The sequence below is a fragment of the Condylura cristata genome, unplaced genomic scaffold, assembly GCF_000260355.1.
Source record: "Condylura cristata isolate star-nosed mole 26May11 unplaced genomic scaffold, ConCri1.0 scaffold00026, whole genome shotgun sequence".
In the NCBI taxonomy this organism is placed as follows: domain Eukaryota; kingdom Metazoa; phylum Chordata; class Mammalia; order Eulipotyphla; family Talpidae; genus Condylura; species Condylura cristata.
In genome coordinates, this window is record NW_004567127.1 from 1563515 (window position 1) to 1580953 (window position 17439).

At 53.2% G+C, this 17439-nt stretch overlaps 2 protein-coding genes across 2 annotated transcripts in view; one reads left to right on the forward strand and one right to left on the reverse strand.

Moving 5' to 3' along the window:
* Positions 1–4986, forward strand: part of RNF115 (ring finger protein 115) — a 55855-nt gene extending 50869 nt beyond the window's left edge. Inside the window, exons 7-10 of the mRNA XM_012730007.1 lie at positions 601–673; positions 1526–1619; positions 3438–3553; positions 3729–4986. Of these exons, the coding sequence (XP_012585461.1) occupies positions 601–673; positions 1526–1619; positions 3438–3553; positions 3729–3860 (415 nt within the window). The 3' untranslated portion in view covers positions 3861–4986. The remainder of the gene's footprint in view (positions 1–600; positions 674–1525; positions 1620–3437; positions 3554–3728) is intronic.
* Positions 4987–13514: 8528 nt separating this feature from the next.
* On the reverse strand, positions 13515–14503 carry CD160 (CD160 molecule). The gene is given in 4 exon segments (XM_012730009.1): positions 13515–13607; positions 13664–13782; positions 13785–13892; positions 14431–14503. Coding segments are annotated over 4 exon segments (393 nt in total).
* Positions 14504–17439: the final 2936 nt, after the last annotated feature.

A 17439-nucleotide genomic window follows, 5' to 3' on the forward strand; every position in this document is an offset into this window, starting at 1 on the left:
AATACATTTGCTGTTTTCCAGCCTCTGGTTCCTCTAAACATGCTCCAGCCAAAGCCTCTGGGCGCCATTGCCCAGGTGGCTGTGCGCCCCCAGCTCCACAGGCAGGCGCTGCCAAGGCCCTGCCGTGATTGCTCTGAGTTGTGACGTAGCAGCTGGTGACTGTGGCTTCTCAATGTGAAGCTCTGCATTCCCACCACTGCGGGCAGCTGCTAGAGCCGGAGCAGTCGGCAGACATTTCCAGTCATGACAGGAAAGCTCTCCTTAAAAAGTAGCTCCGTCTGGGCTTAATGTCAGTGGGTGCAGAGAAGACGAAGTTTCCTTAACCAGCAGCCACTGAGTCACGCTTTCTGCTGTGGCATGTCGGGTGGTGCTTTCGATAGCATCACATTTTATGTTCAGTTAAGTAAAAATTCTGGTAGAATGAGACCTGCCACTGGGTAATCTATTCAACCTTGAAAATAGGAAGAAACTCTTTGCCACTCAATTCTAGATGCCTAGTACTTCCCAGCTCAGAGTGACAGAGCCTTCTGCCAGTTTTCCTGTGCTCTGAGGCAGAGCTTGGTAGCCCATCTAATGCTGTCTGTTTCATCTCTCGTCTAGGAGCGGGATGCTGCACTCCAGCCCCGGGGACTATGCCTGGGGTCAGGCCGGGCTCGATGCCATCGTAACCCAGGTGAGGAGCTGTCTTTTGAGGGTGTCTGTCCAGTGTCTCACAGTTCCCAGGCCTCCTGCTTTCCTTCTGCTACTTTCTAAATAGCAGTCACCTGCTTGCCCTAATATTTGAGCTTACGGGTTTCTGTTGTACAAAAGGGTTAATGGTTTTTGGGTCTGTTTAGCTCAGCATTCCTGTGCCTTCTGGGGCCTAGGAGCTTTCTTGAAGGTGACTACTTCCACAGGAAGAAATGACTTCTATAACAACTAGTATTTTGTATTTGGGCTCTGGTGCAGTCGTACGAGGATCCTGTTAATATGGACTCTTCAGAAGGAGGGTCTGCTTACGTGCTGACCGGGGAGTTCTGCTAGGTGGAGCAGAGTAGGGAAGGAAGCAGAGAAGAGGCATTCCCATGCCATGTGTGAGTGCTTCCCTGCTAGTTTAATTTAGTGTAACTGGGCTTCCATTTCCCTGTGGGCTGCTGAGAATAGAAAGCGTGTCATGTATGTCCAGTCTTGCAGGCAGTAATTTACTTCTTTCTTGGCCCGCCTCTTGCTGCTTCCCATGCTCCCACCCTCTTCTTCCTGCGGCAAAACGGACTTTTTGGGTCATCTGAATACTGCTTTCTGCTGCACTGTCGTTTGTTCGTGGCATCGCAGCCCAGGAATGGGCCGTGTCTGTGGGCTTACAGTAACGGCTCTCTGCAAGGGCAAAGCTCCCGGGCGTTCTGGCAGCCGGAAAGACAAGCCTCGGTCTTGCAGAAGTGAGAGCAACTGACGTTTCTAACACCGCATGTCTGTTCCAGCGCAGCAGCTCCGCCTCGGGGGCTGGGAGGTGTCTGCCCTTCTTCATTTTCTTTTTCTTTTTTTGTAGCTTTTAGGACAACTGGAAAACACAGGGCCTCCCCCAGCTGACAAGGAGAAGATCACATCTCTCCCCACCGTGACAGTAACTCAGGAACAAGTTGGTGGGTTCATTTCCATACTTTGTCATGTTCTGTTCAAAATTCCGCCGCCTTTCTTTGTCAAGGAACTTAGAGTGGAGCTGGGGCTCGCCTCAGCCTCAGCCTCCTCCTGGGGCTCTAATCAGGCAGGAGGCCACCTGTCCCCTCATTTGAGTGCGCCAGCAGGTTCTTCCCGAGCAGGTAACCGGCCCCTTTTCTAGATGCCATGCACGAGACCAAACAGTGCAGAGGTGTGTAAGGCATGATTTGTGAAGAGCTTATTGGGGAGGCACAATTCGCACACATTAGATGACATTATAAAAACAGATGATCCTGACTTGGGGGGGGGGGGCCGGGCTCCACCCATCTACTCTGTCAGCTGCTCATGTTACTTATAAGCATTGAAGGAATTTAGCGAGAAGGAACATTAGTTGGCCTGGAGTTTCTTTTCCCAGCAGTTCTAGTTTAGAGTCAGAGAAGGTTTGAAAGACAGGATTTACCATTGTAGAGACGCCGTTCTATTTGAGGAAGAGTATGAATCAGTGTGAGAACGTCGGCATGGACATGATGTCTGAAGCTAAGAGAGCGACCTTAGTAATCCTGAAATAGAATCAGTTGGAGAACAGTGTGAGATGTAACTGGATAGAAGAGTGAGGCTGTGAAATGGGCAGAGTAGTTAGGGCTGGATGTTTTAAGTAGCAGGTGAGTTTTGTGGGTCCCCAAATGGAGGAATTTGAGAGGCTGGTTTAATTCTGTTTAAAATAGCTTGCGAGGGGGAGGAAGCAGAAACTGTTCTTTAAGAGGCGATTGTAGCGTTCAGGTGTGGCGGTCCATGCGCTGGCGTCAGGATGGAAAGAACAGGCTCAGGAGGCCATTTGGAGAACAGGTCTTTGTCACTCGGGCGTGATGGGCCGTCAAAGACAATGCCAGGAGTTTGCAGCTTTGTGGCTGCGGAGACGCTGTTGTCTTCAGCAGGGGTGTGGCCCTGGTTTGAGCAGGGAGGTGATGTGAATTTGTTGATTTTGGGGTGGTGGCTGGGAGTTCAAGTGAAGGTGAGCGGGGGCTGCCACAAGGCAGGCCTGAGGAGCAGCAGCCTGAGGGGCAGTGGCGGAGCAGAGTGCAAGGCGTACTTGGAGGCTGAAGGCCCAGATATGACCCGGGAGGCTGTGGCAGCGGAGGAGGGCACCGGTGGTGGGAGTGGACGGCACCCAGTCAGTGGCAGGCTCGGGGTTGGTGCGTGGAGTGCTGTGGGCCGTGGCCACTGGAAAGAAGCAGCTGGAGCAGTAGTCAGAGGTGGGAAATGCAGTGTGGAAGTTCTTGCTTGGTGCCACCGCTGTGTCCCCGGAGAGAAAGGGCTCCTGTTGGGAACCTGAAACCTCGGCTCCCCCTCCGGCTTCGGGGCCCTGCAGTGCCACCTGCTGGTGCAGCGTTTGGGCTCCTGCTGGATTGGGGGAGCACAGAAACAGGAGGGGGAAGCGACTGGGGGCGATGGGGAGAGTCCCTGGGTGTGAGGGGCAGGCCAGGTGTGCCTGTGGGGGCTGACACAAGGATGTTACCCAGGTGCAAAAGGTTTTTTCTGTCTTAGTTAACAGCTCACTTAAGCCCGTTTAGTTCGCATTCTGTACCTTGAAAAGCAGGCCTCGTGGCTCTGGCTGCCCAGGCCCACCGGAGCAGGCCGTTCTCCGTCCTTCTCTCAGCCTGCCACCTGCACCTCCACCCCACTTGGAAGCACAGCGCAGGCTTCTCTCCGGCCTGCCCTGGGTGCACTTGCTCCTCTGGGATGGCAGAGACACTGGGCAGTTTTCACTCACTTACTGTAACAGGCATCTCCTCCTCCAACAGACACGGGCTTAGAGTGTCCAGTGTGCAAAGAAGATTATGCAGTTGAAGAGGAAGTCCGGCAGCTGCCCTGCAACCACTTCTTCCACAGCAGCTGTATCGTGCCGTGGTTGGAACTGGTAAGCGCCACCGTCTGTGATGTCGCCCGTGCGCCTGTCAGACTCCTGGCGGTGGTACACCGTGGACACTGGCCTGCAGTGTTCGGTTTTCCGACTGGCCGATGCTCAGTGTCTTCGTGTCTGGGAGCCAGTCTAGGAGCCAGGCTCTCACTGGCCTGTTGCCTTTCTCTTTCAGCACGACACCTGCCCTGTTTGTAGGAAGAGCTTAAATGGTGAGGACTCTACTCGGCAAGCCCAGAGCTCCGAGGCCTCTGCAAGCAACAGATTTAGCAGCGACAGCCAGCTGCACGATCGCTGGACTTTCTGAAACTAAAGACCGTATCCGAGCCGGGCCGTGGGCGTCTGCCTGCCACGGAGGCTGTAAATTATATCAAAACAAAAGATAGTAGATGGATTTAGGATCACATAAGAAACCCCAACCCATAATATTAATGCAATGAGTGTTTTTCTTCTCTAAAGTTAGTATCTACAGATGGAATTTGTCTCTACAACCAAATGCCTCTTATTCCTGAATTCAGAGTGATCATTTTATAAGTGTGAAATTGAATTATGTGGGTCCCCCCGCCAGAGTAGTGTCAGTTCCCAGTAGCTAGGGCCTGCTCTTTGTCACGTTCCTTGTAGGGGATGTTCCCACTTCCTCCTCCACCCTCCACCTGCCCTCCAGTGTATTTTACAGTCATACAGTGGAACCAGGCCCTAAAGTCCTGCTGATATAAGTCCTTTTGTTTGAATAGTATAGAAGCATTTACTCTTGGCCCCGTGAGCCATGAGGTGAGGTCAGGACTGCTCAGGAATCTGAGACAGTGATTTCTGTTGTCTTGGATCCTCGGAGCAAATCAAAGGAAAGTGACAGGGGCAGGAGAAAGTGACTTATCATTGTGCCCTTTGGTTTCCTCTCTCTAGTTTTTACAAATATTTCACGAGAGGCGCTTTCCCCAGAAGCCAACGTGACATGCCGCAGGGGTGTCGTGTTGGTAGGAATCTGATTTTATTCCTTTTTGGGAATGAGTCGGACGGCACGCTGGCACAGGAGGACAGATGTTTCAGAGCTTCGATTCTGAGATTTTTTTAACGACCCCCAACTTGTGGTTTACTGTCTTTTATTCCGGGAACCTTACTTTCCCACACAGAAAGAGAATTACTTCGTTACTGCTCCTACAGCCAGTTCACTGTTTTTAGTAATCCACTAGTCTCCAGACTGTAATTTTACATGGTCTCATGTGAATATTTTCGGCCCCATTTCATCTCTGCGACTTCTCTGTTCTGCTTAGTTCTGGCTACACTTGGAGTCAAACTGGTTGTTGTGATCATGCCCAAAACTATTCGACCTAGGAGAAATAGCCTTATTTTTTCAGTCTGACCGTGTCCCATGCACGTGCACATGCTTCTTGGAGCATGTAAATGTTTAAAGTTGAATAAATGAGAAGATCAAGGATGTTGTTGGAACTTCAGCGTCTCCAAAGGAACAGAGGGCGAGATAGCTGCGGTGCGTCCTCCCTTCGGAGACGGCGGGGTCAGAGCCAGAAGGCCCCCGGGGGGTTGTTGACTGTCGCGAGCTGAGGTGGGAGGCGACACCTGACGTGGGGGCTGGAGATGCCTTTGTCTCCGGTCCCGTCCGTAAAAGGTGAGCATAGAGGGCAGGAGCGCAGGGCAGGAGCGCGTGGGGGGAGCAGCCTGCGGGAGGAGGAGCCGCCTCGGCATGGCGCGGCCGCGGCGCCGGGCAGGCTGGGGGTGGCTATCTCTGCCCGTGCCGCTCATGTCACGCGCACCCCTCTGCAGACCGTGGACTGCTCGGCGCAGCTATGATGTGTCGCCTGCAATGCATTTGCTTTGCATGGCGGGAGGCAGCAAGGCTGGGGAGGCGACTTAGATGGGGACGCCGCTCCGACGCGGGAGCACGTGCGGCTCTCGAGTAGGATGAGATCCGCTGTCCCAGACAAACCAGGGCGTCCGGGAGCTCCGTCTGCCGTCGGCGTGTGCAGGGGTCAGGGCAGTTGTGCTTTTACGTGTAATGGAAAGCTCGGAACGGTCCGAGGGCTTCACAGAGGGAAGGAGATTAAAGTGCCGGTGGGTTGGGATTTATTTGCCTTTTCAGCACACACAATAGCAAGCAACACACGTCTGAATTACTGGAAAATTTCTTCGGTTATTTTGCTCAGATGGAGGATAATAAGGTCATTTTCGTTTCCTTAACCCCTCCCAGTTAATGACCCGGTCGTGTTTCTTCCTAGAATAGGAGGTGTTGGAAACGTCCAGGTTAATTTAGGCTGAGGGAGGATATTGATTGGGGTTCTCCAGAGAGACAGAGCCAACAGGGTGTGTGTGTAGAAAGAAATTTATCGTGTGAGGTCCTGGAAACTAAGGAGTCCCTAGCTCCAGCTTGGTTCTAAAGGCCTGAGTCTGGGAGAGCCTACGCTTCCAGTCCCAAAGCCAGAGGGTTCAAGGTCAAGCATGTCAGTGCAGGAGGCTCAAAGGCAGGAGAAAGCCGCTCTCCCCGCTGAAGTAGTGGGGCGGGAGGCGCTTCCCTGCCCGCGGTAGCGCCACCATCTGCTCTAGTCAGACCTCCGACCGATGGCTGACGCGCACACCCACGCCGCAGGGCAGTCTCCTCGTCTGCTGACCCAGATGTGAGTCTTGTCCAAAAATATCCTCATGACACACTCAGGATGGTGCTGTATTAAACGCGAGGGATCGTGGCCCACTGACATTGACATGTAAACTTACCATCACCAAGAAGAGAAACAGAAGTTGTGCCCACAGCAGTGATCCTCATCTCACTTGACGTTTTGGCAAGCACACACTGTGTGTCTGTGAGAAATGTTTCTCTGCCATGCCTGGAGCCCAGAGGTGTCCCGAGACAGGTCTGCCTGCACTGTGCAGGGGACTGGCCTTTCCTCCTCCAGCCAAATTAGCCTGTGAGTCTGAGAGACCATGCGTTCTGGGAAGAAACTTCCAGATGCATTAGTTTAGCAGGAGACGTAGTCGGGGGTTGGAACTTATTTCTAGAAATGCGCTGCCCTTACATGTTTCAAGCATAGCTTAGACATCGTGCCCAAGGCAGGGGGCATAGAGCCTGGGTGTTTCAGGTACTCAGTTCTTTACAGCCGCAAGGTGACAGAGCCAGGCCTCTCCCGCCTTTGTGAGAGTCGAGGGAGCGGTCCTTCACCCTCCCTTGATGGTCAAGAAGACGAATGTTACAATTTCAGCTCTGAGCCCTTCGCCTTGAGGCCTTTCTTTACGTCCAAATTGAATGGCCTATCCTTTGAGTTTGGGGCAGAGATCAGCAGATTGTTTTCTTGCTCGTGAATGTCTTTTCTTTAGCTTCCTCTTAGGAATTATAATTTATAATTATAATCTATAATTATAAGAAAGAGGAAACAGCTTTTTGCCCCAAAGCGATTGTTGTTTCTCTGGTAGCCCACCTCATGTTCAGATAGGTTAATTCTGGCCGGACACAACCCTGGCAGTTAGAGGGGAAGGGCAGGACAAATTCTGGCATAGACATTGTCCCTCAGAGTTCCTGTTGCCCGGTCTCTGTCCCAAGAGTTCAGAAACAGGGAGCGTCCAGAACGACCTATTGCTGCAGCCCCTTGCTTCCCTTACAGTAATGTTTCAGTTTACCAGAAAAAGGAGTCACGGTTGGTAAAGGATGTGGAAATGGCGGCCTCAGCTTGCAGTACCTGTGAGTCAGCCGCGGGCATCTGCCAGATGGCTGCGGGGCAGGCCTGCGAGCACTTTGTCCCAGTAGTGCTCTCGGATCCAGCCTCGGTTCCCCAGTTAGAAGGGCGCGATTGGGAAAAGACTTTGTTTGTTCCCCAAGTCTCCCTCTGCTAAGTAGCTGTTAGGTTCCTCTTCATGCCTTGGCGTCGTGCCGTGGGGTGTGTGTGAGGGCCTGCTCTGGTGCACTAAGTGCTTGTTCAGCTAAGGAGGAAGTAGGGGTGGGGGCAAGGGGAGCCTCTGTCTGACCTTGAACATTTTTTCTTGATGAATTACTGACACCAAGTCAAGTGTTCTCATGACCTGCGCGCTTCCCTTTCCTCCTTGATGTTCAGTGCTGTCTCCCCCAGGATACACAACACCGAAGCTAGCGAGGAGCGACGTGTCGTCTGTCTGTTTCAGACAGCGTCAAGATGGCCCCTGGGAGGTACCGGGCCCTTCTGAGTCGGGAGTTAGCTGCCGGCGCTGGCAGCCTCTGGCACCGTGGGGCAGGAAAGTGGTAGAGAAGGGCCGTGGCGGGGACAGGCCCTCTTGGCCTCTGCGGGTGAGCGGTGGGCAGGTGTTGCGGCTTCCGCGGACCGGGGCCAGTCCTCCCTCAGCCTCCGCCCGGGCTGGACGAGCCCGCGTGTGCAGAAGGCCGCGCTTCCTGGCAGGGAAACCGCCGTTGGTGACCCAGAAGGCATTAGGGGGTGTTGATCCGCCCTGCCTGCCAGACGGGTAGAATTCCAGGCGTTCCACTCTTAAGATTTTGTAAATGTGATCTTCACATTTTGCGGCCCCATCACGCTTAGATGCGTCTGCAGAAGTGGCATCTACGCAGCCTTTCCCTGTCGCCGCCGCCACTTGCAGCTGAATCCCGCGCATGGGCCGGGATTGCTCAGCTTCCTCCAGCAAGCTGCGCCCTCTTTGGAGGTCCGGAAGGTATGAGATCCCCTCCCAGCAAGGTTGTAGCTGTAATTGTCAGTATCTTCTGAAGAAGAAGAAGAAAAAAACATAAAAAGCTGCTACTTCAGTAATGCTTTTTTTTTTTTAATAATGGTTTATTTTTACATCGTGTTGTGCCTGTTTCCATCTCAGTTGTAATCGTGTGGGCTTCCCATCAGTAATGCTTTTTTTAAAAAAGTCTGTCTTTTTCGTTATACCAAAACCTCTCTCCAGTTGACATACTCTACGAACATACTTGTAAGATATATTAATTATTCGGACTGAAGATAATGCAAGTACAGGTAACTTGTAATAACTCCAGGGCTATTCCACAGGCTCAAAATCCAAGGGCTGTAAGTCGCCGTAAAGACGGGGCCAGGATGCGTGTCCAGAAAGCCGACTGCGCCTGTGGGAAACGTGCAGCGTTGTTGGGAGTCAGCGGTGTCACGTCCATTTTAAAGACCAAGGTCTGAGCACTTCAGATTTCTGTTCAGCCAAGTCTCGAGATAGGCAGAATAAATACATTCTTCAGAAGTGCGACTGACTTACTGTGGCCTTGCTTATTCTGCTTAGTTCAGGGGGGCCCTCCCGTGAGCTCCGCAGCGGCGCTCACGGGTCTTCTCGGTGGTGCTGCGGACCTGAGACTCGCACAGCACAGAGGGGACCCTCTCTGGCTTCTCTGTGAGACTTCCAGAGATGGAACCACGTTCAGGAGTTGTGGAAGGTCATTTTAATAATAGAAAGCTAAGGACAGCTCCCGCATGCATGTGAAGTTTAGTCAAACAAAACTAACATAGGCCGGGGGAGAGATGGGTGAGTATGGCCGGGGGAGGACGCCCGGGACCTTTCGGAGGCAGAACCCAGGTGGTGCCAGATTCGAGACTCCAGACCTCACTGGACCCTGGGCCGGGGCCTGGAGAGACCAGCTGGACAGGCGACGTCCCACTTCACAGGTCAGGACAGAAGCCGCATCTGAATCCTCAGTGCCTGGGACACAACCAGTTCACCGTGGAGCCGTGCCAGGAGCTTTTTTCTGTTCTGCTTTTCCAAAAACTGAGGGTGATATTTTCACTCCCGTGTGCACATGCTTCATGGAATCCTCTCACACCTAATCTCTTCACTTCCATGCAACACCAAGTCCTAAATCCTTGGAGTGCGACTGTCACAAGGAAGGGTGTCGTGTGTTCAGCCTGACCTCTCTCTCCCACAAGCCTCAGCTCCCACTGTGCAGGTGCTGACCAAGGCCGGCACAGGTAAGATGCGTCCTCTTGGCCCCGGCTCACTTGGCCCCGACCTCTTTCCTCACGGAGTTCCTCCTGTAGGGCCAGCCCTGTCCTGACTGCTAACCTGGGGCAAGAGGTCGCTTGTCGAGAGTGGGAGAGAGGATTTGGGACTTCAGAAGAAAAGGGAAGGCTCCAGAGACTGCTTTGGGCGTTGATAGACAGACAGACGTGACCAGAGAGGCCGGCGAGGCCTCAGCGGACGGCACAGTGCACTCTGGGGTGTCCCTGCCCCCCGCGGTGCCATGCGGCTGCTCCGAGAGCCGGGTGCTTCTTCGCTGACCACTTCACGCCACGTCAGCTCTGGCCTGGCCTTCTTTCTTTGTGCTCCCCCTTGGCTGGTTTCTCCTCACTGTGCAGTAATAATAAAACGTTTCTCCCCCCACTCCCCAGAAAGAATGTTCTCAGTGTGTTTGACTTGCTTGTTTATTTTGCTGTGTTGGAGGGGAGGGAAGTAAAGTTCTTTTGGGGTGCAAAACACTTGTGTTTAACCAGCGCAGCATGCGAGCTCTGCTGCCTTTGGGAAAGCTGTTTTCATTTGCGACAAGGTGGGGAGCAGGTGGGTCTGCTCCATGGAGAAGGAGTGCATCGGCCTCATTTTACACTCCGCTCCCCCAGATCCTGAATATATTTTCCCATGTCCAGTTTTTTTCTTGGCATACTGTAGTGTGAAAGGCACCAAGCTGAAGAGTCAGATGTGTATGTTGACACAGTTTGAAAGGTTCTTCTGGCACCAGGCTTACAAGACTGTAGAAGAGAAAAGAAAGTTGTCATTACTGCCACACAATTGAGCAGAATGCAGTTGGGAATCATTCCGGGATGAGCATTTGATGGGCTTGTGACGAGAGAGGAAATGGAAAAGGGGGGAAACCTTGCGCGTCTAAAGCTCAGTTGTGCTCTCCAGTGTCTACGCCTGGTGACGGTGGGTGAAGGGCCAAACCGGCCTGGCCTGCTGGGGGGGCTGGGGGACACTCAAGGACATATGCCTCTGCAGGGGAGGCGGGGCTCCCACCCGTGGCTCCCGGTGGTCCGGTGGGGCGTGGCTGTGCGTGGGGCTGGGGCCCTAGGGAGCCCTGGCCCTGCTCGTGACCCAAGAAGCACAAGAGTTCTGCGTGGCCTCCCCGGACCTCAGAGCGCGTGTACTTTTTTCTGCTGAATCTGCCTCTTCATTCTGCCAAGCCTTGAGTTTGGGGAGAAGCATGATAAAGAGGACTGAACAAGCAGAAGCTCATTCTCTAAACCTAACTAGAAAAGGGAGAAGCTTAGAGAATTTTATTCTCACAAAACGTGGGCATCAGTGGCAGTAAGTGGCAGTTGGATGTCCTGTTCTGGCCACTGGCCTCCGCTGAGGACTGTCCAGAAGCCACCGCAGGCAGGTGTGTCTCAGGCCTCATCCATGCACACAGCAGCCAAGGCCCCTCACCTCAGCTCGCGGCCCTGGCTGTGCCTAGCAGAGGTGGCTGCATTTACTTGCCCCTCCCGAAAGCGGCTTTCCCTCACAGGCCTGACCGCTGACCCAGAGGGGCGCACTCTGCATCAGTCTGGGGTCTCTCATCAGTCCCTGGGGACCAGCCTTGCTCCCCTGGTGGATGTCTGCCTGTGGGCACCCAGGGCTTGAGCGCGTCCCTCCCCTGTGGCTTCGTTCCACTTGCCTCCTGGAGAGCAGCTATGGTGTCGCAGCCACACGCCCTCGTTGCTGGGGAGCACAAGGGCTTTGTGAACGCACCTTGCAGGGCCAGCAGGCTGGCGACCAGCACTGCCCAGGCCACTTCTCGCGGGCAGACGGAGCAGCAGGCCCTCGGGGCTCTGTCTGGACTCAGGGTGTCTGCTTTGCACCAGCCCCTTCACCGTGTAGGCCCTTGCTCCTGGGTCACGATAATCATAGGCAGAGGAGGGTTTCGGAAACCACTTTACTTTTGCATCATCTCAGAACACTTTCATGGTCTCCAAGGATACTTCTCAGCTTAGTTCATTGCCCAAGTAAGTATTTTTTAACATTTGTGGGTGATGATGTACTTAAGCAGCAATAAATAAATATAGAATCTGCTCTGTTCACATTGGGCACGCAAGCACGCCTACGTGGGAGTCTTGGCAGAGAGCTAAAATAGTTTAGCCACTTAGAATCGGATCTTCCCAAATCTTACTTAAAACCGTCTTCCGGAATCATCCCAGCAGCTTAACTTAGATGAAAATCTTGAACTCTGGAATAGATCTGGATTTTTAGGCATAATTTATTAATGGAGTGAACTCAGGTTGTGTTGAGTTGCCACATGACAGGAATAATTTCTCCTTCAGAAGGCCATGAAGGTCAATGAAATAATCGCATCACTTAGCGTAACACCTGGCGCACCTTGAGAATGTAGTAAACGGTAGACATGGTTTACGACTACATGAATGCCTGTCTGGCCTGTTAGTTTAACCTTCCAAACCCTCTATTTGGTAGGCATTCAAATATGCTGACCCCAATATTTAAATATCTGACAGCAAGATGGGTATGCTACCTGAGGAAGACCATCTTGAATGGAAAGATATAGGGTGCATTAGGAGGACACAAATCCTTGCTTGTACGAAGTCCTTTATTCTCCAAGATGTCACACTGTCCCTGAGATATACAGTCAGTATATGTTAGCAGAAAAGTAAAAAAGAGGAATTTCCTCCTGTGAGGTTAACTGGAACAGACCACTCACATAAATAACAGAAGAGTTTTTAGCCTCTGGTGCAAAGCTAAAGTAATTCAGACTGTCCCATAGAAAAAAGTCATTAAAACTCTTCAGTGGTGTGGGATATACAAATTAGCATTTTGGATGAGTCTGGGTGGCAGGAGAGAATAGTCTGGAGGCAGAAACTATTTCGAGTCCATGAATCATTTATTAGCAGCACAGTGATGGGGCCTGAGGTAGGTGTGGGAGATGAAAATGACACACCGTTAGGAGGCTGTTGGAACATCTTAAGTGTGAGATGCTGAGACCTGGGAAACACCTTTGGGAGAGAAAAGCATGAATGTGGGAAAGACCCAGCCACACTTAGTGACTGACTGTAAGGGGCAAGAGAAAAAAGGAAGAGCCAAAGCCTTGATGAAACGCACAGAAACGGGTGCGCAGGTGTGTCTGAGTCTGCAGACATGATGGGAGTTCCTGGTTGTCAGTGGAAATGTTTAAAGGAAAGAGATTAGCACTGGCACTTTGGTCTGTAGGTGAGTTGCAAGGAGGAGCAGGATTGAGTCGTAGTGGGGGAGAACGTAAGAAAGACGGGAGATTGCAAGGCCCTGGGCGTCTGTTTTCATTCTAGAATTTCTTTATTCCTTTCCTCTATTCGATTCTTTGTCTCCTGGATGTCATTTTGTCCTTTCTGTTGACTGACTTGTCTTGCTTGAAGCACATACCCTGGTTGCTTAAGGAAAGTCACATGAAGGCATTTGGTTGCCGAGTAGCTGCTCAGAATCTGGAGCCAGGATGGTCTACATGCCGGACCTCAAGACCTGCCTTTACTGGCTCTGGTCAGTTAGTGGTATTGGACATGCTGCTTTTCCCTTTAGGATTCAGACTCAGGGTCACTACACATGGGATAGCTGGCCTCCCTGGTGGCGCAGGGGTTAAGTCTCAGCACTATGAAGCTGTCTGCAACTACTGCAGCCCGAGTTCGATCCCCGGCCAGGGAGTGACCCACAGGGCGCAGCAGACCTCTTCTGACTCCCCGCTGCTCCCCTCAGCATGGATCTCGGTACCATCTGTTCTGCACCCCATTCTGTCTCTGGTGAGTCCTCTTGCCCTCCACACCTCTGGCCTTCGTCCCGGTTCTTCTAAACAAAAATAAATAAAAAACCATGGGATAACTACCTCATTAAAATTTTTTTTTAATTAAAGACAAAATGAGGTTGCCTTTGTATTCCTATTTTGAGTAAAGGCAACAGTTTCCAGCGGCCATGGTGGGAAAGGAATCACGGGCAGGAGATGGCCTGTCTAGGGCCTGAAACAGCCACTCCTGTCTCAGGTGGTCAGCCCTGCTTACCTTCCCACCTTGGGCCCAGGGGCCTGTGGGACTCACCTGTAACAAATGGAGAAAAAGTGGCCTTGGAGACGGAGGTCCGGGCTGGCACTCCTGGAACCACATTGGTAGGTCCCTTTGGCCTCCTCCTGACGGGGTCCAGTGTGTACCCCAGCTCGGGCAGGCCAGCCCTGGCGTCGCCTGCCCCTGGGTCCCGTTTAGGGTGCAGTTGCTGCAAGCTGGTCTCAGAACAGTTTGAAGGGCGGTTCTTGCACAAAAACACGGTCAGCCCCTCTATCGTTTCTCTCTCCGTCACCATGGACGGAAGATATTTAGTTGACTTCCTTCCTCGGAAACTGAGGTGGAGATGGTCACGCATCCCGGAACAGGAGGGGGGGAGTGACTCCCGGCCTGCTCACGGGCAGAGGCCGACGCTGGAGGCTCGCGGGGATGGAGGAGGCCGCCTGCCCCCAGTCACTGCGGCCCTGCCCTCCGAGCCCTGCAGTCCCAGCTCGCCCTTGGCCCAGAAATGGTTCCTGCTGTATTTCTACACTCCGGTGAACTCCCACAGGGCCTTGAACTGTGAGCGTGCTTTATACATCCAGCCCTCATAGCCCCGGAGACAGGCCTTGCTGTTCCCTCGCAGATAAGGACGTGGAGACTCGGAGTGAGTAAATGGGCTGCTAACTGGACAGAGGTGGTCTCAGGACCCCAAACCTGGGTCCCCTGAATGCACTGGAGGGATCTTGGCACACGGCCTGACGACCAGGCCCATGGGCCAGAGTGGAAGCAGAATGCGCCGGAGGGCTGTAGCCGTTCTATCAAAAAACGTGGGTGGCATTTATTCAGCTTTTCGTCAACATTCAGAAGGGTGGGCTTTCCTTCTCCCCTAGACGAACAGCTCGGGACCACGCCGTCCTGCCGCTAAGATCCTCCCAGGGCTCCCTCTCGGGCTGGTAGGGGTCGGCTCACCTCCAGGCCGGCTGTGCCCAGTGACCAGGAGGAGGACCCGGGCTAAGCAGCCCCTGCCAGGCGCCGGCCACATCCCGCGCACTCCCAGTGGCTGCAGACACGCGAAGGGGACGCTGGTCCCGCTGGGGCCCTCGGCTCTGTCCTGAAAGCACATCCTGCATCAGCAGTGGTTTCCGCCTCTTTCAAAGTTGCTGCACAGTACTCATAGCCCTGTCAAACCGCGCACCTGTGAGCGCTGACGTGTGACCAGCATTTCTAAAGCTCACTGCAGTGAGCAACCCTGTCCATCGTCATTTCGCCAACGGGGACTCCTTGAGTGGCTCTGTAGCCCAAGGGCATCTGCACGAGGCGAGCCAGGGCCGGTGGCCTCCGGGGCTGGCCAGCAGGAGATGGAGGAGACTGTGCTGCCCACCGTCCGCAGCGAGATGCCAGCCGGGCGATGAGGGATGGTCTCGGGGGGACAGGCAGAGGTCTCAGGGCCTGGAGCCCTGTCTTCAGCCCTTCCTATGTGGCAGTATTTGGCAAACAGCTGCCATGTGTTGGACGCCACAGGCTACGCAGGCCGCTTGACCAGCAGAGGCCAACTTCTGGCTGGACGTTTATCTTAGTGGTTAAACACAGCTGCCACGTCCTGAAACACCGGCTTGTCAGCTGACTTTGAAACTTCTGAGCTGTGTCATTCTGAGCAAATTTCTTCACCTCTCCAAAAGTTAGTTCACGAGTCTATAAAATGGTGACAGTAATATTCTCTTCCCTGGGTGGTTGTTAAATCAGAGAACTTACAGGAAGGACAGATGGTGCTTGGCCTGGCGCCTATCAGGACGCGGTGTTAGTCCTTTCTATGGCTCCTCATACACCACGGCCCACCTATCTGTGTTTTGTTCTTGCAAAATACTGAGTGAGCACTTATGTTTCGGACACTTTTAGAGTCACTTGTAGTAAGCACGGAGCCTCAGAGAGGAGTTACTGCGGCCTGGACCCACAGTGTCTAAGCTGTGGGTTACAATTAGAGCGAGGACTCCAACCCCCAAGTTCTGTGGGTCTTTCTCCTGGATTCATCCCTCCCCTCTTTGTCGGAGACCAGCTCCAACTATTGAGGTGTCTGGAGGTAAGACAGGCAGGACCCTAAGGTAGGAAGGCGTCGGCAAGTGGAGATTCCTAAAAAAGGGGGAAAGGGAGAAAAAAGGGGAAAGGGGGGCGAGGAAGACACGGGAGTTGGAGTTGGGTGCAAGTCTTCCTGCTCTGCCTTCAGCAGAGATTTATTTTATACATTACGAGCAAGCAGTGGGATGACATCAGCACACGAACTGGGCTGAGAGATTACAATCATCTTTGTTTTCTAAGAACAGTTTAGGGTCGTATTGCCCTTTAGCTGAGATATAACATTCCAAAATCAATCAAGGTTAAAAACAGGAACATAAGTGCACAAAGTTTATGACTAAAATTACTATAGTGGAGATCAATTAAGATAGAAGTCCCTTATACCTTATCTACTACTTAATGGGTTTTTGTTTTTCTACCTGAGTCATCCTGGGAGGCAGAAGAGGAAATTCCTTGCTAATCAAATCTGAATAGGAGACATAGGTGAATTTCCTTATCTAAAGACTACATAGAATCCTGAAAAACTAGCCAGAAGACTTTTGTGGATTCCTTTAAGGTGTAGCAGGTGGAAAACTTGACTAGTTTCCAAACAGGCAACCTGGATGAGTTTCCACACCTAAAGGCCAAACAATAGGAAGTTTGAGGAATTCTATAAAAAGCTGAATAGAAGGCTAGGTGAAATAATAGAATGATAAGATTTGGGTTATCCTCCATCCTGCAGTGAGAGAGACTTTGCAAAAACAGCCCTTTTGTGTTTATTTACCAGTCAGTAGTCAAGTCACTTGACTTCAGGGGAATTTCTCACCCTGGTACAGGGCTTGCTTGTCAGGGCAGGCAGGCCTCATGCGGCTGAGGCAGTCCAATTGTAAGCTGAAAGTTGCTCAGAATATTTTGATATTACAATTATACAAAAAAGGGAGGTCATAACATAAGTTAGTGTGGAAAGTCTGATTTTTCAGAGCATTTCCCCTCCATCCAGACCGTGTCTGAGGACAGAGGTTGCATAGCTCGTGTCACCTCTTCTCACAACCATCTGCCCTTCACACAAGGAGGGTGTGGTAACAGTAATGAAGTCATAGAGTTTATCAAGGAATAGGAAAGGAGAAATCCTAAGTGAGGAATGTAGAAAAGCTGCAAGATAGGGGGGCACTGGGCTTGGCCAGATGTTGGGGCGTCTGCGGGATGGAGTCGGTGGCGGCTGTTGAGGGTGAGTGGGCTGGGAGATTTGGCCTCCCGCCCTGCTTGCTCTGGCAGGTGTTGGGAGGGTCATGTCCCTGCTCTGGGAGGCCTCCTGCCACTGCTGCAGCGGTGGGGCGGGGCCGGAGGCAGGTGCTGTTTCCTGGGGGGAAGCGCAGGGCCGCGCAGGTGCTGATGCAGGAGTGGCCAGGCCTCTCCGGCCTCGCGCTGAGCTGGAGCAGAGCGTGTAAGGCTGTCGGGCCGCTCAGGGTGCTGGGGTGACGCGGGGTCATGACGGTGGGGACCGGTGACCTTGGGCCCCGCGCGGGCTTGCGGGCGGATGCGGGCGGCCCCGCGGAGCTGCGCACTCCGGCCGCTAGAGGGCGCCGCTCTGCCGAGGACGCGGGAGACCTTGCGCCCCTGCCCGCGCGCCCAGCCCAGCTCTCCGTCCTGGAGCCTGGGCGGGCGCCGTGGGGCCAAGGCGCAGCTGGGGAAACCCTAAAGGTCGGTGGAGTGTGCGGATAGGGAGTGGCTAGGACTCCAAGGGACCGTTTATACCTGGAAGAAGGGAGGGCGCAGGGAGGGGCGGCTGGGGACCTTGTGGTCTGCCCTGCCGGGGGCTCTCCTCTCCATAAATGGGGCTGGCGGGTGGGGATGAGGATGGAGCCCAGGCGTGGCATCCTCCCTTCGGGCCTGCCTCTGGGTGCCTCATGTGGGTAGCCCAGGCGTGTG